The 22,079-nt window shown below is 45.1% G+C and overlaps 1 protein-coding gene and 1 non-coding gene across 2 annotated transcripts in view; one reads left to right on the top strand and one right to left on the bottom strand.

Annotated features, from left to right (window-relative positions):
• Positions 1–885: 885 nt before the first annotated feature.
• doc2a (double C2-like domains, alpha) overlaps positions 886–22,079 on the bottom strand; it is a 62,193-nt gene continuing 40,999 nt past the window's right edge. Inside the window, exons 8-11 of the mRNA XM_087840167.1 lie at positions 8,413–8,618; positions 6,200–6,281; positions 3,459–3,555; positions 886–3,119 (exon numbers count right to left, since the gene is read on the bottom strand). Coding sequence (XP_087696293.1) covers positions 2,983–3,119; positions 3,459–3,555; positions 6,200–6,281; positions 8,413–8,618 — 522 coding nt within the window. The 3' untranslated portion in view covers positions 886–2,982. The remainder of the gene's footprint in view (positions 3,120–3,458; positions 3,556–6,199; positions 6,282–8,412; positions 8,619–22,079) is intronic.
• On the top strand, positions 11,208–11,301 carry trnai-uau (transfer RNA isoleucine (anticodon UAU)). Its single transcript has 2 exons — positions 11,208–11,245; positions 11,266–11,301. It is a non-coding gene; the product is annotated as a tRNA-Ile (tRNA).

The raw sequence follows: 22,079 nt of genomic DNA, 5'->3' as shown, positions 1-22,079 counted from the left end.
AAGCCACATTCGTACATTCAGTCGTGCATAAAAGAAGACCAACAACAGCGTAAACAGGAGAGTCTGGAACACGAGCGTCCCTGAAGGTCTCACTTCCATTAGAAAACAGGCAGGCGGAGTATAGAGATACAAAGAAGTATATCAACATATTGCATCATGCAACAACGAGGAAGAACCACTTGTATTGATAAATCGTCATCATCATCGACGGGATGCATTTTGTTTGTCACAGTCTTACTGGAGAGTGCAATAGAAGTGCGATGCGTGCGTTATGACTCATCAGAGAAGGAAACTGATTTGATCCCACACAGTTTTCATGTTGAGCCTGCTCTGGTTAGCGTCTTTAAACGATGTCAGGCACTCTGGTTTCTCCCCCTCACAGCTGGAGCTACAGCGTTAAAGGGGACCTATTATTGTCACATTACGCTCAGCTTTACATTTTTATTCTAGAGTAGCTTTGCATGATTCACAGTTTTTAAAAATTGTCTTTGTCAGAAACAAGCTACTGTCTCGTTACGGTCCCCCTCCCTAAAAGCCCACTTTCTCCTGATTGGCCTCTTTCTGGAAGCATCCAGAGCTTCTGAGCTAATGATTGACGATAACACGGTGTGTATTTGAGACTGTCGATCACATTCTCCGATAACCAGACCTCGTTTTAAAAGCAGCGCCGTGTGTACCAAATGTAGCTACATTTAGCTACATTGTAGCTACAATGTAGCTAAATGTAGCTACATTTAGCTACAATGTAGCTGCATGTAGCTAAATGTAGCTAAATGTAGCTACATTGTAGCTACATTTGGTAGCTACAATGTAGCTACATTTAGCTACATTTGGGAAAGAGATTAAAGATTAAGCCTTAAAGATTAAGCCTTTATTTAACCAACTATCCAGCAGTCCCAGTGACATGTAAGCGTCCACGTGAGTGCAGACAGAGTAATCGAGGGCGTCCATGTCTGCACAGCGACGTGACCCTGCATTCTTTGTCACAGCCACAGAAAAGGACCCTCGCCTCCCTTCCTGCTGAGCTTATGTGTCAGTCATTAGTTTCAGGTAAAGTTAAATAAAACCATAAACTTATTTTTAACGTATCTGTATAAATGTGAGAGAATAAAACTGCAATAGATCCCCTTTAAGACTGCTGGTCACTGCTGTGGATGGAGTCCTCGCTGACGCACATGCTGGAGTCACCACAGAGTAATATGAACAAAAACTTTTACCAGAGATTATTTTAAAATGCAGTTAGGATGATATTTGCACGGTGCTCCGCAAAATAAAGCTTTTCATCCAAACTCCATCGAAAGTGTTTCTGGCCCCAAACCACAGCTACAGAAAGGAAAACCCCCCCGTCAGGTCTTTTTCCCCAACAACACACCACATGAAAACGCTACCCACTGATTCAAACAGGTCTCATTACACAGACGTGATGTTACACTGGAGTCGTAACTGAACTGAAGTTACATTCGTCATCATTTTCAACCAAAACGAAACCAAACGATCCACGACAGCGAACAGAAACCCCGCGTCCTCCGTGTGAGGCTGGAACTCCCTGAACCCACGAGTTTAAACACCACCGACTGTAAGACTTTACACCAGCAAACGTAAGACTTTACACCAGCAAACGTAAAGCTTCACATCGTCCATATTTTGATACGTTTCATCTTTAAATGGGTTCAGCTTCCTCTCCACACGTTACTCCATCGAGCTGAAATATTATCAAAGCGCCGACTGTCACATAAGACAGTTCAGACACGTTATGGATGCTAGGTCGGGTAAAACTGAAATGAAATTTGGAGTTTTTGTGCAGCAGTTGGAAATCGTTCAGAGCGCCCCCTGCTGTCAAATGGGATTAACAGGAAGTGGATCAGCTCAGCTGTTCTTTGCTACAAGTCCATTAGCTTTTTAGCCAGCTAACGTTAGCGCTCAGTTAGCTTTAGTGCAACACAAGACACGTCCATGCATGTTTCTCACAGTCTGGATTATACGTACATGTAAACACAGCATGCTGTGTAAGTACTGCAGGACTGAGCTGTGCTCGCGCAACAACAGTTCAGTGTAAACAGAGATTTTCTGACTGCTTGACTTTCTCGTTTTTACTTTTTAAAAGAGCACCAGACACGTAATGCACAGGAAAATAACATGCAAATCCATTTGAGTCTTAAAGTCCACACATGTTCTCTTTGATGAGTTCCTATGAGAGAGGGCAGAAATCACAACTAAGGGGCTCGGCAGAGGAGCGAGATTATGAGAGAAAAAATGGCAAATTTACAAGAGAAAATATAAAATTACTAAAGAAAAACAGCAAAAAATATGAGAAAAATATATATTTACTAGAATTTAAACTTCTCCAAAAAAAGGAAAATTCAAGAGGAAACAGAGAAAATGTTTGAATAAGAATAAAAAAAAGTCTTTTGATGTGAAAATATGAGAAAACCAAACAAACTAAAAAGAAACAAATTTTATGAAAAATGGGCAAATTTACAAAAAAATTAAGTAAAGTTTAAAACAAGGTTCATGAAAAGCTGCCAAAACATGTCAAAGATAATATTAATGTTTAATTTTTGTGGCAAATTTGCAACTTTTCTCAAAACTTTTGAGGTTTTTGTTTGAATTTAATTGTAACGCCTCTTCCAGCCTTAGTTTCTGTAAATGTTGTTGCCGTATGGCGTCATCGGAGAGCTCCGCCCTTCACGAGTCGGGAGATTGACCCTGTTTTTGTGACCTGATGCTGAGCGCAGGTGTGACGCTGCTGATGGACCCAACGGCGTCTTTGCTCCCAATGACTTACAGATCAATGATGAAGGCACGCCACCATGCTGCTCCGGCCCCGCCCTGCTCTCATGGCGGCTCACATTATAATACACTGGTCCATTAAGTTACCGCTGTTTCCTGTGCTGAAGTCGCTCATGTCTGTGCCGTAAAAACCCCGAGAATCTGCGAACATCGACAGCGACTGTCTGCATGCATGGGCGCCGCTGCTCGGGGTTAGTCGTGGCTCAGGGTTCGCGGCAGCTCGTTGGTCAGGATGTGCCACCGCTCCACCCTTTGGCCCTTGTTCTTCAGGCAGTCGGTCCAGTGACGGAGGGCGTCGCCCTGGGACTTGGAGCTCAGACAGACGCCACCTGAACAACAGGAAGGAAGCACAGGAAGACTTCCTGCAGTTAGCGTAACAGTCGCGCCTCAGGTGTCCTCTGTTTGAGGACAAACACGCTAACAGGGAACCGTTCATGAAAACGCAGGAAGAGAATGAAGTCAGTAATCCAGATGGTAATTGTGATAAATATGCAGTGATAAGCTTAAACACACTGATCTCAGCATGTGTTCCACTCATGAATATTTACAGCAGTTTGTCACAGCTGAGCCAGACGATGTTAAACTGAGACTCCACACAAGTACGAAACACTTTCTGACAACTTCCCCAGAAGCTGCAGGTTCAGGCGTGTGGCTGATCGGTCGCTCACCTATGAAGTCGTTGGAGCGGCCCAGGTCGTAGTCCCACACTGTGACCTCCAGAGTCTTGTTGGCCAGCTCTGACGGGGAGATCTCATAGAAGAACTCCTGCAGTGAACACAGAAACAGAGATGCAGGGATGGAGTGCATACGGAGAGGGGGTCCTCAACGCTGGGTGGACCTGCAGCTCAGATGAGGCAACCAGACCCTCCAACCCCATCAGGAAGCTAAAATTCACTGATTGGTCAGATCCACCGATCCTAATGTTACAGATGCTCCTCGCTCTGATCGAGAACTCTGCGGACGTGAAGGTGTTCTCTGCCCTCCATGGATCGTAGAGGTGGGAATCACCATACATCCCACGATACGATATTATTGCAATTTTTTAACCCTTTAAAGCCGGTCAGAGCAGCACGCTCTGTTTTGCGTAACTATTTTTAAATCCCGGTAGCTCTGCAACCACGTAAGCTAGCGCAATAATTGTTTCTGCATATGAAACCGGAGGAGTTGTACTTACATCTTATGCCATCAGCTTGTCCTCGGTCACAGTTTCCTTCCACATATAGTTTTGCAAAAACTGCATAAAAAGCACTTGCAGCAACAAAAACATAATATTCCAGAAACACGCTTTGCCGATCCGATCAGCTGTTCATAACACTTCCTACGTTGGAATAGACGTCAGCGTGAACTATCGCATGTCCGCCATGACCTGCCCGAAACCGGAAGTGACGTCATTTTTGTGGAAATGTAGTTTTTTTTTACCATCAGGGCCTCATGAGCCTATACTGGTGTTTTTAAAAGTTATCTTTGACTTTATGACTTTCTGTGTGGTTTCTGGGATGCTTAGGACTCATATTGCACTGCTGGAAATAGTTTATTTTGATGCATATGCTGCTTTTTTTTTTGCAAATTTGCATTAATATATTTATTTTCGTTTTTCCTGCAGTGTATAAAAATTGGTGTATTTCAAAAATAAAACTATGAAGACACTCAAAATAAATTCCCTGTGGTGGGAAACTATTTTGTGCAACTTTTTTGTATTTACAGTTTTGAGGGATAAGCCTCTTAAATTTCTCTAACTAGAAATATATGTTAAAAAAACAAAAACGATTTTCAATTTTTTGTAGTTTATTGCACTTTTTTGCAATTTATGTAATTACTATGCACTTAATGCAGACATATCATTAAAATCTGGGCTATAATGGTTGTATTGATGTATAGCAACTTGAAATGCTCCCAAAAATGGCTCCACAGCATGTAAACATATAATATAAGCTCTGGCGGACTTGGTTCTATGGCAGGTCTTAAAGGGTTTAAATATTTTGCGATATTCAGATTCTGTACATAAAGGTAAACTTTATCAATATTCATTTTCTCTAATATCAAAGTCTCACACTCAGTCTTTCTCTCATTTCAGTTTGATTGTTGACAAACTGAACGGTTTGTATTACAGTCTAGTCCAACTTAACTGAATCAACCATCTGGTACAATTATAGCTATTCTGAACTATGCAGTTTATGAAAACTATGCAGCCCCTTCAGCAACTGAAGAATTTGAAAGTAAATTAAAACAAAATATAATTTTACATGAAATAAAAAAGTTTTAAACTTAATTAAAATAAAACATGTCTTAAATTAAAATAAGTAAACTGTCATGTTTATTAAACACATTTGGACAGTGAAGGAATGTCAGGATTCTTGCTCAGAAAAAGGATCAACATGCTCTGAAGTCAGAGCACAAAAACCTTTTTGTAACAAAATATCGATTTCTGCTGTCCCTGTATCCATACATTATTAGCAAACAAAGTATCACCATGCTACACAGTATCCATTTTTCCCCACCCCTCATGGATCGGCCTCATTTCCCAGCAGAGCCTGCAGTTCCTCAGTCGGATCGAGATCTTGGGAATTCAGAGGCCAAGTCAACACCTCAAACTAGTTTTCCAACCTGTTCTCATCTCTTGGTGTTGAAAAGTTGTCTTTGTGGCGTTGTTCAGACCAGTCTGTCGCTCCCACCTTATCTTTGTCGAGAAGGTGAACCCGGGTACATCTGGAGCTTGGTAGAGAGACCTTTGGCTTTGAAGTGCTTCAGGAGGAACTGGAAGACAATGCTGCTGGAAAATTATGTCTTCTTCATCTCTCCCATGACCTGAGTTCTGTTGGAGGTTTCTTCCTGTTAAAAGGGAGTTTTTCCTTCCCACTGTCACTAAGTACTTGCTCACAGTGTTTTGTGTGATGGTTAATGTTATTGATTCTGTATTATTGCAGGATCTTTGCCCTGATTAAAACTGGAATACCCTGATTAATTGGCCACCACATGACTGGACTTTTAACACCTAAATCACATTTTCTAAGTTTGTTTTTTGTAATAACTTCACCAAAATCTCCTCCTCCTCCTCTACCAATATCTATCGATACTTCAAAGCAACACATTTTACAGTTTCTTCCATAAAATTAAGAAATAGTTTTTGCACTTGAATGTTTTCCATCTCCAGCTAGAAAAACTCATTTCAGCGCCAGAGAAGCGCCGTCGGTCTTTCGTCCGCTGATGTGGGAGAAACACGAGTTATTTCCTCTGAGAGGAAAACAACATGCAGGAGATTCATCCTCCAGCGACGGCGTCGGCGAGCCGGACCAGAGATAAATGAAACTTTAACCGCTGAGGTGAATGGAGCGAGCTTGTTAACAGCGCTGCTGTGTGAGGGCGGAGCTCGCTGCCGCTCGGCCGAGGGGAGCAGCTGCGGGGGTCTTACCTCGTTAAACTCGGGGTTCAGGGTCCTTTTCATCACGGACGTTTTGTGCTTGGATTTCTTCTCTATGTCGGGCTTCAGGTATCTGAAGCAGAAAAGGAGGAGAAACATCAACATGTGTGTCTGCAGAAGCGATTAATATACAGAAACATCTGCAGAGCAGCTTCAGTGGAAACGTCCTGTGAATGCTGAAGGGGATAGTAAGTAAATAAAGACTGAATGCAGCTAATTAAACAGATCCGTTCAGTTTGGGCTGCTGGTACACACAATGTTTCCGCTGTGTGTGGTTGCTGTTAATAAGAAATGCATTAATGAGAGAAAACAAAGCGACCTGAAGTCACAGACTGTAAATGAAGCTTAATTAAACGAGTGTGTGGGAGCCCGAGGCGACAGTCGCTCTGCGCAGGACGAACTTCATGCTGCTCGTTACTGAAGCAGTTTTACAGTTCTGACTGTGAAGTGATCAACCCAAACCCGATCACGCCCCGAACTCTTAGAGCAGAAGGTGAAAGGATGCTCTGAGGGGCCGATGAAGGCGAGGAGAAACTGTGAGTGCGGGCAGAGCAGAAGTCGGGTTGTGAACCAAACACTTCTGCCTCAAACCTCCCAGCCAGGCCTGGTTGTTCTGGCTGCGTCTCCGTCTGTATTCAGCGAGCAACAGGAAAAACAAAAAACCAACAACTGTCGTTCTTCAAAGCGAGCGTCCCTCGAGAGGAAACCAAAGCAGAGGAGAAGCTTTAAGCTCCCATGTTTCCCGCTGACAGAGCCGAGACGCCAGTGCTCTCTCCTTCACGCTAATTATCCTTCCTGCCAGGAAACAGACGGAGCTTTGAAACAATAACTGCTTCCTTGATTTGCAAAAGTTAATAAGATGGCAAAACTCCAGCTTTTAATTGTCTTTTTCAGGCAAAAGTGTCGGGTTAAGTCCTCGGCGAAGGCTGCAGGGAGGAAACCGCAGAAAAAAACAAAGAAATCTTTGTTTCCATTCTGGACCAGCGTGCCGACCTGCACCACTCACCAGTCCTGCTTTTAAACAGTTACTCGGGGAGACCATTATCTGTTTGCTTAACGGACAAAATGCTGAGCTGCTGAAACATTAACAGAAGCTTTTCCACAAAAAGTCACTTCACTGCCCAAACACGCCAAAATATCTCCAAAATATGACTTTTCTTCTTTAAACAAATATATCTGGCTGGAAATGCAAAAAATTAGGAATGAAAAAGCTCTCACTGGTTAGAAGTAACCTCTTAGTGTCTGAATGAAGACCTTTTGTTTCGTTATACAAAATATATTTACAGAAGAATTCTTTATAATGATCGGCAGCTCAGATCAGCTCAAAAAGACTTTTTCTGGTCTGATTCCTTTGGAGAACTCTGAGCTTTGTGTAATTAGGTGAAGTGTTACACTGAAACCCTACTGGACTGCCAAGAATGTTATGGACGACTGGCTCTGTAGCCTCAGTCTCCGGCGTAATTGCAAATTATTGATCTGTGAAGATATTATAGGCTGATGATCCAACCTGCTGAATATTATACAGGTTCACCTCCTGCAGCTCCCACCATGGTATGAATATGTTACCTCTTAGGTGTCATGTGCTATTTGCAACCAGGATGTTAGAAGCAGATTTTTGGGTCTTGTGGGTTATAAGACAAAACCTCCATTGACTGGTTTTGTTTTGGCAAAGCCTGCAGGTACTAGATCGGATAAGAATCTCAGGATTTTGGAGACCAAGTCAGCACTGTGTCATGTTTGTTGACTCATTTTTTTCTCTTCCTTCCTTCCTTCCTTCCTTCCTTCCTTCCTTCCTTCCCCGTCCAGTCTGATCGCTTAATCTGTAAAATTCTTCAAAAAAGTTTTACTGCTGAAGACAGCATGAACACAGGACTGCAGCGCCCCCTGCAGGTTATGGTTAGGATCTTTTTCCACCTTTGGGACAAAAACTAACGACCTGCTAACCTGCAGTCCCCTTAGTGTCCAGAAGAGGCAGCAGTGAGTCAGTCCCATAGACTGTTAAAGCTTCACAGCTGAAACTAACAGCCTGATACACTGATTGGTCTAAATCAGACCCATCCACAGCCAATCAACAGCGCCGTTCATGATTTCAAAGGAAAATTAATTTAGTCTTGGACTCACACACACTCACACACACACTCACACACACTCACTCACACACACACACACACACACACACACACACACACACGTGGGGCCCTTACATTTTCACGTAGGGGTCGGAGAATCCGTTAACATCCATGGCGGCCAAGTGGGCGCAGCGCTTCACGCCCACACAGAGACCCCCGTTGCGAGGACCTTCACCTCCTCCTTCTACGGCGTTATCCTCCAGACTGACCGGAGGCAGGAACTGCAGGGAGAGCAGAAGACGACCTCGCTCCTCCAGGCTGTGCAGCTGCTCGTTCTCCCACTGCGGACGAGATTACACCGTTATCAGGGAAGTCGCGTCAGGTCACGTGACAGCTCAGGTTAGCCTGGGATGGTTTTCACGTGTGCAGAGGACGATGAAGATGGAACCAACTCATCATGAAGCTGTTTTCTCACAGCACAGGAAGTCTTTCTGCAATCACAGCCACCTGGTGGCCTTCAGGTAGGAGCAGGGTTTAATTTACGCTTCATTTTAACCTCCATGTTTTATTCCCAGCGAGCAGTAACGTTCAGGGAACCTTTCGGGGATGTTCCCTGAAGATCCTCTGGGTTTTTTCATCGGGTTAAACAAATGTTTTAAGGTTGTGCTTTAATTTCTTGTCTTGGGTATAAATGTAATAAATACAAAAGCAACAGATGTGCTACTGGACATGTAGATTTGAACTCAGCAGCAGGTGTTCATCACACCAGCTGCCATTAAACCCCAGAGAAGAAGAAGAGTCTCCCAGTTTTCACCAGCATCATGTGGAGGAGGCGTTTTTCCAGCTGATTCTGTCGCAGCGTGAAGCAGGCTCTCAGTGTGATGATGTCACCCTCTGACCTGGTTATGTCTTCATAATATAACAAATTATATTTATAATTATATTAATTATTATATTATTATAGTTATTAACTGCAGACCTGTAAGCAAAGAGCTGGAGCTCTTCATCATCCCCGTACGTGTCGGAACAACTGGGAACATTTCCCTTTATTTTCCTGTCAGTGGGGAAAATCTGGAATTACTGTTATCAGCTCGCTTTAAACCTTTGTGCTTTCTACACACTGACAACAGTCACAGTTTCTACATTTTAAGGCCTTTTTATCATTTTTCCACCAATAAATCAGGACGTTGACCTCGGTGGATGGAAGGAATTTTAATGATTGTTAACATGAGCTCAACACGCCCACAGAGTTTTATCAGAATTCATTAAAATGTTTTCGAGCTATCGCCTTTGCAGACAGAAGGACAGACGCACATCAGCTGATTGCAGAGGTCTATGAGCTACAGCGTGTGGAGTCACATTAAGCTGGTGGTCCTGCACAGTCTCCGTGCCTGAGGAGAAAAACACTGACCCTTCATAAACATATGGATGTAAAACTTAACCATGAAACTCCAGCAGAGGTTTCTCTGAGCTAGTCTCAATTTATGCTGGACATTGCTGCTCTGTACCTGCAGCTTACATCAAACAGCCTGTGAAACCATGTTTGTGATTCTGCGCCAAATCACAACAACAGAGAAAAACCCAACAATCATATGACCCCCTATGAGCAGCACTTTGGTGACAGTGGGAAGGAAAAACTCCCTTTTAACAGGAAGAAACCTCCAGCAGAACCAGGCTCAGGGAGGGGCGGGGCCATCTGCTGTGATTGGTTGGGGTGAGAGAAGGAAGACAGGATAAAGACATGCTGTGGAAGAGAGACAGAGGTTACTAACAGATATGATTCAATGCAGAGAGGTCTGTTAACACATAGTGAGTGAGAAAGGTGACTGGAAAGGAAAAACTCAATGCATCATGGGAATCCCCGGCAGCCTACGTCTATTGCAGCATAACTAAGGGAGGATTCAGGGTCACCTGGTCCAGCCCTAACTATATGCTTTAGCAAAAAGGAAAGTTTGAAGCCTAATCTTGAAAGTAGAGATAGTGTCTGTCTCCTGAATCCAAACTGGAAGCTGGTTCCACAGAAGAGGGGCCTGAAAACTGAAGGCTCTGCCTCCCATTCTACTTTTAAATACTCTAGGAACAACAAGTAGGCCTGCAGAGCGAGAGCGAAGTGCTCTAATAGGGTGATATGGTACTACAAGGTCATTAAGATAAGATGGGGCCTGATTATTTAAGACCTTGTATGTGAGGAGCAGGATTTTGAATTCTGGATTTAACAGGAAGCCAAAACAGGAGAAATCTGCTCTCTCTTTCTAGTCCCTGTCAGGACTCTTGCTGCAGATAGAAGTTGAACACTTGAGGAAAGTTGAAGCTAACATCAGACGCTTTGGATTAATTTCCCTTCGGAGCTTCAGTTTCTCCTGCAGGGCTTTGGTGCTTCAGCTGCTCTGATGTTTCGCTTCAGCTGTTGCAGAGTTCATATTGCAGACCGACTCCCACAGGTGAGAACCAGAGAGTCGCTGTGACATGGACGCCCTGTGTGTTCTCTTTGAGTGTGAGGCTGCCAGATTTATAATGACTGCGTCTACAAAGAGCTGTGTTCATTATTTCCACAGAAGAAGCCACGCTGTGAGGCAGGAATGCTGTTTTTGGCCTGACAGGTGAGGATTTCACATCTGTCACAGTTTCCTGTGTGTCAAAGCAAAGAGTGGCAGTGATCCAGAGTCCAATCCCCATGTGAGCTGTGGGAGTGGGCACAGGTCTGTCAGATCTGTCTGCTGTGAAGCGTCTGAATGCTGACGCGTTATTGCAGTTTTGTCTCTGTCCGTCGCCACAGCAGCTTTAATCTAACGGCTTTATCTAAAGTGTGGCATTAAAATTCAACTTGTGTATTTCAGACATTGTTCTGCACAGCCCCACATCATCAGAGGCTCAAACGCCATCAGATGGTCGCCTGACAGACAGTTTCAGGTCAGCCCGGTGCAGCTGATGCTCCAGTGGCGCAATCGGTTAGCGCGTGGTACTTATATGTCAGTATTCAGCAGAGCGATGCCGAGGTTGTGAGCTCAAGCCTCACCTGGAGCACAGGTTTTACTCTCAGCCTGAAACAGCAGGTGAAGAAGGCGGAGTCTTAGGAGGCCATGCGGGGGCGGAGAACTGCAGCTCACCCTGGGTCAACACACCTGAATCTAATGATTAGTTCATTACCAGCTTCTGGAGAACTTCAAGACATTTAAAGCAGCTGTGTTGGATCAAGGACACGCCTGCAGGACTCCGGCCTCTGAGGCCTGCAGTTGGACGCCCCCGGTTTAAAGGTTGGTGGTTTGATCCCTGGCTGCAACAAGCATGCAGATGATTCCCTCTGCAGGACTTCAGATCCGCCTCCTCTGAACTTTCACCTTCCTCCTCTAACATGCGACCCTCCTCCACCTCATCCCTGCTGCTGTCGTCCTGCTGTCCTCTCCACAGTTTCATCCTGAAAGGGTTGAAATTACTGCACATTTCTGAAATCTTACTAAAACCTAAGTCCAAGATTCTCATACTGAAGAAACAAATTGATTTTTGTTTCTTTAAAATGTTCCCACAGATGGAGGTCAAACAGACGCGTCTCCACAGCGATGGCGTTCGTTAAAACTCGTCTCGCAGCAGGTCTTCGATTTGATCTCTGTGATCACGGCACAGCAGAAAGTACGAAGATCGATGGTTTAATCCTCCGTGTCTGCCTCGCCCTTCTCCCGGGGGGAGCTTTCCTGTCTCCGTCAGATGCCACGGCTTCGCTCCATCACCCCGCCGTTCTCATTACAGCCCTACTGAGCGCGCTCACAGTGTATCACCTGGACCTTGGCCTAATTCACACTTCGACCTTTCACTGCGCTTTAAAAAGACAAAAGCTTCAGTTTGAAACTCTGTGAAGGGAAAAGGGCAGAGATTTTATTTAAGTCGTGTACTAACCGCCTCCTACGGTCTGAGCTGGTATTCAGCTGCAGCGAGCTCACTTTCCACCATTCGACACGAAGAGCTGCAGCTAAAAAAAGGAAAACAGGTCGGGAATGAGCAGATCGATGGCTTTTACTGGGAATCAGCAGGGCCTGGCAGGATTTCTCTCCCGCCCACCAAACAGAGGGAGATGCACTTTGTAAACACAAAGTGAAACTGCCATCCACACTTCAATGACTGTGCTGCAGGAAATGTCATCACACCGGAGGTGGAGCCGGCGCGCAGACTGAAGCGTCCACGCTCGACTTTGAAAGGGAAAGGTCTGCACGGGTCATCCAGATAAACCGGCAGCAGGAAAGGATTTAAAATCTGCTGTTTGATGTTTTCAATGAGACTGAAAAGCAGCAAAAGCAGCTGAGAGACGGTTTATTACACTGCAAACTTCAGGGTGCTTTCCCCAACCTTTCATGTTTAAATGCTTTTGATCGACCAGCCTGTGAACTGATCTCCACGTGAACGGCTCCGTGAATTTTCCACTTAAGTCCAAAAAGGATTTGACATCTTTCTTCTACTCCCAGCATCAACACGGAGTTCACATCAGGGAGGAAACTATGGACTGATGTTGACAGATGTTGAGGATTCAGTGAACGTATGGTTTCAGATTCAACCCTGAGCTGTCTTTTGGCTAAAGCTAGCTCACAGTCACGGGGCTCAGAAACATGAAGTCAGTGCGGCGCTTGAAGCTGCGTACACACCAGGAGTGACCTGATAACCAGAGACCGCAGAAAGCAAACGACATTCAGGCTACGTCCACACGTACACGGGTATTTTTGAAAACGGAGATTTTTCGTTTCCGTTTTAAAAAATAATCCTGTCCACACGTAAAGGCAGAAATGAAGGAAAACGCTGCTAGGAACATGCCAAAGCAACAGGTGGCGCTATATTCCTAACCGTCCAGAAATGTTGGCCAATCAGAAGTCTAGAAGCCTCGGTGGGAAAAAGTAAACAAAGCTGGGGCATAGAAGCAGAACCGAGTCGTATGTGTGGAGGGACAGTAACTGTGTGTGTATATGTAAGCATTTAAACACTGCAGAGACAATTAACAGTAACAGTATTGTAGAAATTCATTTCACCGAAATAATAACATGGCGCACAGTTTTTAAAAATCTCCGTTTTCAGTGACCGAAAACGCCGTTTACGTGTGGACGAAAGGTGCAAACGCATAGAAAAATCTGCGTTTTCAAAAATACCCGGGTACGTGTGGACGTAGCCTCAGTGACATCAGCAAAAAACTGCTTGAGACAGGAAGTGGCGGGACTCCGATAAACGTTTCTCAGATTTCAGCGGCGCGAGTGAAAGAGCTACCATGAATACATTAGAGTGTAACCTAGGCAACGCTCTCTCCATAAGAGAGCAGCTGCTTGGTTGCAAACCTTTAGGCAACGTTCCCTGAAGGCTCCTTAGAGCAGCGGTCTCCAACCTTTTTTGCGCCGGTTTATGCCCGACAATATTTTCATGGACCGGCCTTTAAGGTGTTGCGGATAAATACAACAAAATAAAACTAGTACCGGTACCAAAAAAAAGAAGATTTATTCATAACACACGTGAAAAGACCCAGGAAAACCGAGTAAACGATAAAAACGATAACAAAATAACGCTGAAAACCGATAAAAACCCTGAAAACTATACATTTCACACCTGAGCCTCAACTCTCGCGGCCCGGTACCAAACGACTCACGGACCGGTACCGGTGCGAGGCCCGGGGGTTGGGGACCGCTGCCTTAGAGATCCTACAGAAACAACCTTCAGGGAACATTCGGAAATGCGACATTTCGGGAGCCTTTAGGGAACGTTCCCTCAAGGTTGCTGTTTGCTGCCTTGAGGAAACGTTTGCCATCAGGTGGCGATGAAAGACTTCCCACCCGATAGAACCTCTGACCTCTGACCTGCTGGTTTATCTGCTCAGTCACTTGTTTCTGGTCATACTGAATAAAAAGTTTATTTCAGCTCCGTCTTGCTGTGTTTCAGAAACCTGAGGTGTGAAACACGCTCGGGTCCAATGAGCCTGAAAATGAGGCGCTCCTCGAGTCACATCACAGAGATGCACATCAGCAGGGCTTCAGTGACCAGCGAGTGATGTCACGGCCACCGCGTCTGTCTTTGACTCTCTGAGACGAGGTCGCTAACATCAACTCATTCTGTGTTTCACATCATATATCACGCTGTGAGTAGATTTAGCTGGATTAATCAAACCAGTTTTTCTGCACGGCTGAAGACGCAGAAACTACAAAGTGGCTGCAGCCCCAGCTCCTGCTTCACAGCTGCAGGGGGAATTAAACCATCTTCATCCAGCCGTCCACATAAAAAAGAATAACTATTAATGAGCAAACATTAACTGCAACACATTATGATGTGTAATAAATACTGTCTTTTTGAGCTGAAGGATGTAATTATACATATTCTGTGTCGCTATAATTAGTTTAATTGGACTTTTTGTGTAAGCCTCTAAAAGGGAAAACACTCAGCCTTTTAATTGCACTGCTAATCAATCAAATTACTTCATTTCCACAGAGAAAACGTGGAAAATGAGCCCGGAGAAGGAGCTCCTCTAATCCCCGGAGAGACTCGGAGCAGCTGTGTGTCTGGGTTGGATTTTCAGACTGGAGGTGAGTCATTAGGTAGAGATCTGTTTGTCTCCGCGCTGAGGCCAATTGGCTGAAAACAGCAACAGTAAAACAGCCCCGAGCGTCCGTCTTTGTGAAAGCACCTGTACGACCGCAGAGGCGAGAACAGGCGGCTAATGAGCGCGCAGCGCTTTAAACAAATAAAACAACAGCAGCAGCGAGCTGAGCCTGCGTCGTCCACGCCGCGTGAATCCAGACTAATCTGTAAAAGAGTTCGACTCGACGCCGAAGCTCATTTCTTTCAAACGAAGACACGGCTCTGAATACATGTTTCTTTAATCACGCAGCGGCCCCTCCACCATGTTTTTAAAAGTCACAGACGGGAAACATCCAGAAAATCAGAACAGGAAGTGCAGGTTCAACGCGTCAGCGTCAACCAGCAGGACGATGAGCAACAAGTGAGAATCAGGGATTTATATACCTAATCAATATACAGTGATATGATCATGTAGGTGGATTAGGATCAATCAGTTCTGTGCTCATACATCAAGTTACTTTTTGCACAACACACAGTGATTGTTGCACTTTTCTGTTGCACTGTTGTGTCTTTCTTTTGGGGTTTTTGTAGCATCGTCGTCTTGGAGGAACGTTGTCTCGTTTCCCCGTGTGCTGTACGACGTCACATGACCACAGATGCAGGTTTACAGGTTCATATTTCAGGTTTGTTGTGTCACTTGTCGCTTGTTGTTATTAGCACTGAGACCTCGTTCTGGTAATTTCTGATGGATCATCACATTTTATTTAAATCATTTTTGATCGTATCTAGGGATGGGTACCGGTATCCGCTGCCATGTTGGTACCGGTTCTGACATAAACGGTAGTAACCAGACAGAAAAGCAGCGCACATTTCAGTGCTTTTTTTCCTGAGCTGTGATACACTTTAGATTCTAGCCAATCATTTTACGTTTCCGAGGATAGTAGGCGGGTCCAGGTACGTCCGTTCTTTTAGAGCAGAGCTACAGATTAAAAACGCCCAAGGCGAAGCGGTCAAAAGTCTGGCTGTACTTCACAGCAAAAGATGCAAACTCAGCAGCTGCAACAAGTGCTTTAAGCTGATACTGTGATACTGTCAAAGGAGGTAACACCTCAAATCTGATGAAACACCTGGCGACGCATAGCGTTTTTTTAAAAGCCGAGAAATGCGCCGTATTTGATAGCTTGCTGCGAGACCTCACACCGAGCACATCTACTGCGGGTGTGGTGCCTGTTATCGGACCCGGAGTTAGCAACATCCCCCAAAAACCCGAAGAGGAGAGTCCTGGCCCCTAGCCCTGCCAGTGTAGCAGAAATGATGAGGATGATGATGCAGCAGCAGCCGTTCTTCTCTGCGTGAGTAGCTTAATGTTGTTCGTGTGTAATTTACGTTGAGTAGGCTAACCACGTTATTACATTAATGCATGTAAGGTGAACTAGCAAACACCATCATAGCTACATGCGGCTGTCTTCTTGTTTGATGGCAGATACTCCCTTCACCCTGGACAAAAAGGCTAAAATGACCAAAGAAAAAGTGGAAAACAGTTAAACATGAGAGGTTTTTGGACAAAGTTTGTGTTCTCCATTCTTTAAGCATCGGTTTGAGCACCGTTTAAGCACTGGCACCGTTTCAAAAGTACCGGTTTGGTGCTGGTATCGGATAAAACCTAAACGATACCCATCCCTAATCGTATCTTTAGGCTCTTTGTTGCCAGCCGCCCGTCACCAGAACACATCACTGCTTCCCTTTTCTTTACCTGAATCGATGAAAAATGCCAGAGATGACACAGTCTGACATTAAATGGTGGTAAAGTGATTCCCAAAACTTTAATACTAAATGTTGACTTCCAAACAAACAAACTCTGGATGTCCAGGTACGATCACACACGTCTCCTGTGAGATGAGAGGTGACTCGTTTCTTTTGCACATCACTGTAATATCTGAAGCTGTACATGACGCTCGGTGCCATTGTTAGCGATCAGAGCGCACGCTCATCCCCTCGGACATGTGCAGGTACAGTTTAGTGACCGACGCGACGTCCCGAGGGTCCCTGGGGTCGGTGGGAGGGGCATCGCGTTTTAAACCTGCGGCTCGGAGACGCCCAGAGGTCCTGAAGGACTCATCCAAGAGAAAATGAGAAGTAGTTTCAACTCATGATGGTTTAATTCACTGGAAATGATCTCAGTCAGAGAGCGTATAATGAGGACTAATTTAGATAATGGGCTTGACTCCGCTCTGCCAACTTTATCTGCCCACATGGAGAGGAGTGATGAAGAGCGCATCGCAGAGAGCAGAAATGAACCTCTGAAAATAGACTCAGAGCCCCCGAGCGCCTGACCCGCTGAGGCCCAAACATAAATCACCTGTGAGGTGGATAACGCCTCGTTTTAATATGAAAGTCCAGCTTAAAGTGTGTGACATCACTCTGTTTGGGTTTGCTCCTCAGACCACGGCAGACAGACTCAGGAGGACACATCACACACGTGGACATCAGCCCGATGGCCGGATCAGGAATGTCTGGGGACGATTCCAGAGTCCTAACCGGAAAACTAAACACACATCTGCACCGAGTCTGTGACGCCACATGAGCCAGTTCTCCTCATGTGTAAATAAAATGTAATGTAATGTAAAATGTGACATCTATATTTATAGATGGTTTTGCTTTTAAATGATTGTAAAGGATGCACTGACTCGTCTTTGCTGCTGATCCTGGATCAGCAGCCTCAGTGTGACCTCCCGGGAATCTGTGAGAGACACATCAGGATCTGAAATCCTCCTCCAGGAGGAGTGGGCTGTGAAGGAAGTCTCACTCCCTACATTTCACACACGGCCATGAATGTGTCTGAAAACACAATCAGGAGTCGAGAGTTGTCAAAGTGTTTGTGAGGGCAATATTTCAGCACCGAAATCTGCCCCTTGGCTTCCACCTCAGAGCACAGCAGCTGGGATTCATGTTGTTTTAATGGTGATACGAATCCGAGGCCTGAGGTACAGACAGACGAAACAGAGCTGCAGTTCCTCTGATGTCCAGCAGAGGCAGCAGTGAGTCAGTCCCCATAGACTCTCCTGTTAAAACTTTTCAACAGTAACATGTTTTGTATAACTCACATGTTTAAAGTTTGCATTATTAGGGGCGTGGCCTCTGACTGACAGGTGGATGGAGACACAGGTGTAGCTGTCTGCTAGCTTCACCTGAACTGGACCTCTGGACCGCGTTTGTGCTGTTGGAGCTTTTTGGAGCATCTTTAATGACCAATCATATGTCTGCTGTGAGGTTACTGTAGTAACAAACTGTCCAATAAGGCTGGGCTCCAGCTTTAGCGGGCAGTGAAATTCTAGGATTTTGATTGGATGTCACTGAGCCACAGGTGTGTCTTTGTCATGCTCTCAGTCTGTGGATGCACACTGTTTAGCAGGATTAGCTGCTAACTTAGCTAAACACAGCTCAGAGTTGGTGGCCTCACGGTCCCACAGCAGATCACAAGTCCATGGGACACTTTAGAGCAAGCGCCAAATCACAACAGTCGCCTCCAGGTGCTTTATATTGTAAGGTAGACCCTACAATAACAGATACAGACAAAACCCAACAATCATATGACCCCCTATGAGCAGCACTTTGGTGACAGTGGGAAGGAAAAACTCCCTTTTAACAGGAAGAAACCTTCAAGGATCCAACTCTGCAGCTGGATGTCGGAGGAAGCGCTCGGAGGTCTGTGGGAGACCACTACAACATCTGATTAGTGTAAAAAACAAGTTTCTTCCATTTTAAACTGCGAGCATAAACTCATGAAAGTGGGCGAAACAAACACCGAACTGGGCGTTCAGCAGAGGTTGTGTTCACACGAGCCTCGCTTCAACGAGCGCCTGACCCTGTAACAAACAGGTGAAATTAAACTGTGCCTGACTGAAATATTGAAACCCAGAGAGGTTTCTTTCAGTCTGACTGAGTCTGAAGATGTTACGCTCTGTATTTATGTCCTGAACCGTGAGCTCAGCGGGGGGCAGACATCTTTGTCTCCAGACTACTCAGGAATGAAGCACGAGTCACGGCGGGCTCCCCGCCGACCATCCAGACCTCGCGGTGGGTTTTAACTCGTCATCTGTCGCCTTTTTCCTCCCGCTGTCACTTTCAGCTCAGGTGATGAATTAGCTCTCGTTTTTCTGCAGACTCATCCTCTCCGGCCTGCTGCTTCTGGCACAGGCTCGGGTTCTTTGATGTATCTCCAGCGGCGACGGCAGCGCGTCCTGTCTCGGTGCTCCCGTCCCGTCTTCGGTCCTGTGCTGTCTCAGATTTTTCTCATTAGTTTGAGCTCTTATTGTTTCCTGGCTCTGAGTTTCTCGTTCTCTGAACCCAACACAGAAATTCTGCCCAAGATAAATCATTACTGCAGACATCAAACCTCTAATGACAAACGTCCTCAGATTCAAGCAGGAATATTCCAGTTAGTGGAGTAAATGGACTGAATCATGTAAAGTGTTTTTTAAAAAAGTTAAAGTTTTAAATGTAGGAGACCGAAACAGAGAGACAAATAATTAGTCTAAGAGTCCTGATTCTTTTGTACAGCACTGGGTGCTGTGGTGATTTTCTTTTGGGTCTGCTGGTAAGTCCCAGTTCCACGATTGTTTTACCATAACTTTAAGACACTGTCAACTTTATTTTTTTACTATAAATAAAGCTGTTAATATTGGAGCCAACCTGCCTCGGTGTGCATCCTTGAATCTGTGCGGCCTTTTACTTTGCTTTTATCTATTTTTCTTACATATATATTTCCTGGGGGTGAAATTCGTTGTATAACTCCGCCAACCACTTGGTCACATACACATTACCTTACACTACTAATACTTTATAAAGTTGAACTGAACTGAGTTACGTTTGCAACATTTTTTACAGGTTTTCTTTCATGGTTGCCATGGTGACGTCTCCCAGCTTCCTCAGGGCATGAAACATACTTCCTTTCCTTTTCCTTTATTTATGTATTCATGCTCACCACCACCAAAAATTAATGTCTGATAATCAGCTTTGTGTCAAAGATGCTTTGTGTCTCCATGTTCAGCAATTTTCCTCCCAGCTGGAAAAACCTCCGAGGGGAAGCATCCTGATCCACTCAGCAGCACAAAGGAGGCTCTCCTCCAGGTGTCGGAGCCACCCCACGGACAGAAGCTGTTGTTCTCTCACGACCCAGCGCTCCGGCCCAAACCTGAGTGTAGGAACGTCGATCGACTGGAAAATCATCAGCCTCACCACAAGGGTGCGCCCCATCCTCCACTGGCCCATCACTCCGAGCCCTGGCGTCCAAACAGGAAGCGATTTGTCAGTCGCTTGGTAACAATCTAATTAATTTACCTCCCTGTCATATCACAACCAACTGTATCCTCCCAGTACAGATCACTAATTTCTGCGGTCGTTGCTTGAAGTCGCTCAGTGTGGTCGACTTCCTGTGGTCCCGCCTTGCTGTGAATCACTTCCTGTGACAGCGATCGTTAAGACTCTCAGCCCAGCTGCTGTGTTTTGTGTTTTAATGGAGTTAAAGCTGCAGCTCAGTTGTCCTCATTATTTCTGTCGATGTGTTGATTGTGTATTTGAAACGACTCCCCGTCTCCTCTCACCGACTCAGAACAACAAACCCAGAACATCTCCGAGCCCGTCCTCTGAAAAACACTTGGACAACACCTGGATCGCAGAGGCTCACCTACTGTGTGATCATCTCGCAGTCACACACTGGTTTCCATCATTACGGAGATCCCACAGGTACGATCTAATTAACAGCTGTTCATTAATAATCAGACTGCACTGCAGGTGCACTGTGAAGTCCGCGAGCTCGAAACGGCTACACCTCGTCTGATAACAGCGAGCCTGCAGGTTATTCAAACTCAGGTCCTTTTTGCTCGGTCGTCCCGTCCCACAGATCCTGGATGTCCTAACTGCTGGCTGTTTCTCACCATCTGTTTTTTGTTTTTTTAATTACGGGACACAGTCCAGGTAATGAGTCACCAGGTGTGGTGTAGACTGTGAACCAAATGTGTAGCCTCCACGATCCTAACACGGCGACCTTTCACCTTTTACTGTTCAAACTCAGACGTCTCAGGAACTATTACTGCTGAACTTACTGCCACGCTGCACTTTGTTTGTGTTGATTTGGTTGGAGGTGCACTTTGAGAGGACGGGTGGAGACAGATCGATAGAGCCTGTGTTTGTTTTGTTTCACAGCTGTTACTTTACATTTCGACGCACTCCTGATATAATCAGAACATTTGGAGCAGCCTTTGAATTTGCTTCCTCCAAAACGAGGTCTGCAGTACACTTAAAAAGAAGGCAATTTATTTTAGGAAGACTGAATGAGGTGGAGCTGAATCTAAATGAACTGCAGCACAATGTGAGACACGGCAAAGCCTCCGGGGGCTCCGAAGGAGTCAAAAACCAATCAGCTGACAGTCTGGGTTGTTACTCGAGAAAGACCAAACGCATGCTCGTAGCTTTGTGTGCGTAAAATGTAATAAATGATCTTTTTGTCTTGAATCTGTGGATCCAGCGGTGAGTTTCTGCAGTACTTTGGGTCGTGGTTGTAGTAGCAGAAGGTTTTGTTGTTTGTGAGCAGCAGCCAATCAGAGGAAAGTTGGCTTAGAGAGGGAGGAGCTTAAACAGTTAGGTTTAAGTGAGGGGTGAATATTTGGGGTTTGAGGAGGGCCTGCTCTGATGAGCTGTTCATGTTTCTGTTTTATATCTCGGATTTTATTTTCCCTTCATCTGGGAACTTTTATCTAATTTTAATATTTTGCTGAAAATAAACTCATCAATTAAAAAGCCTCATTAGCATCAACATGTGAAAACAGCCCCGCAGGGAAATGTTTAACCGCCTCCTCCTGAGGAGCTTCTCATAGAGCTCGATGATGTCAGAGGGGAATCAAAAGAGCCTCTCTATAAATGTTTTGAATCCACTTCACATCAAATATCACTTAAAGACAGAGACACTCTCTCAGCTCCTCATCATGCAGATTATGCTTCCTTCACAGCTCTCTGGTTCTGATGAATAAAGACGAGGAGACAGCTTAGAGAGAGTCAGCTCTCTGCAACACACTGGTCTAAACACAGAAACGGGGTTAATTAGAGCATTAATTCCTTCGACCTCTCCTGTTATCAGCGTTTCAGAGCATGACTCACATTCAACTCAACACGCTGGATTTATTCAGGAAGGTCGAGCTCTGGAGACTTATTCCCCATGACAACCAGGACGGGAACAGCTGAAGTCGTCTTTGAGAGATCTGATGCAC

The sequence above is a fragment of the Neolamprologus brichardi genome, chromosome 4 (genome assembly GCF_056152115.1).
Source record: "Neolamprologus brichardi isolate AB-2024 chromosome 4, ASM5615211v1, whole genome shotgun sequence".
Lineage (NCBI taxonomy): Eukaryota > Metazoa > Chordata > Actinopteri > Cichliformes > Cichlidae > Neolamprologus > Neolamprologus brichardi.
Note: the sequence above shows the minus strand (reverse complement) of the source record. Positions and strands in the feature narration are given on the sequence as shown.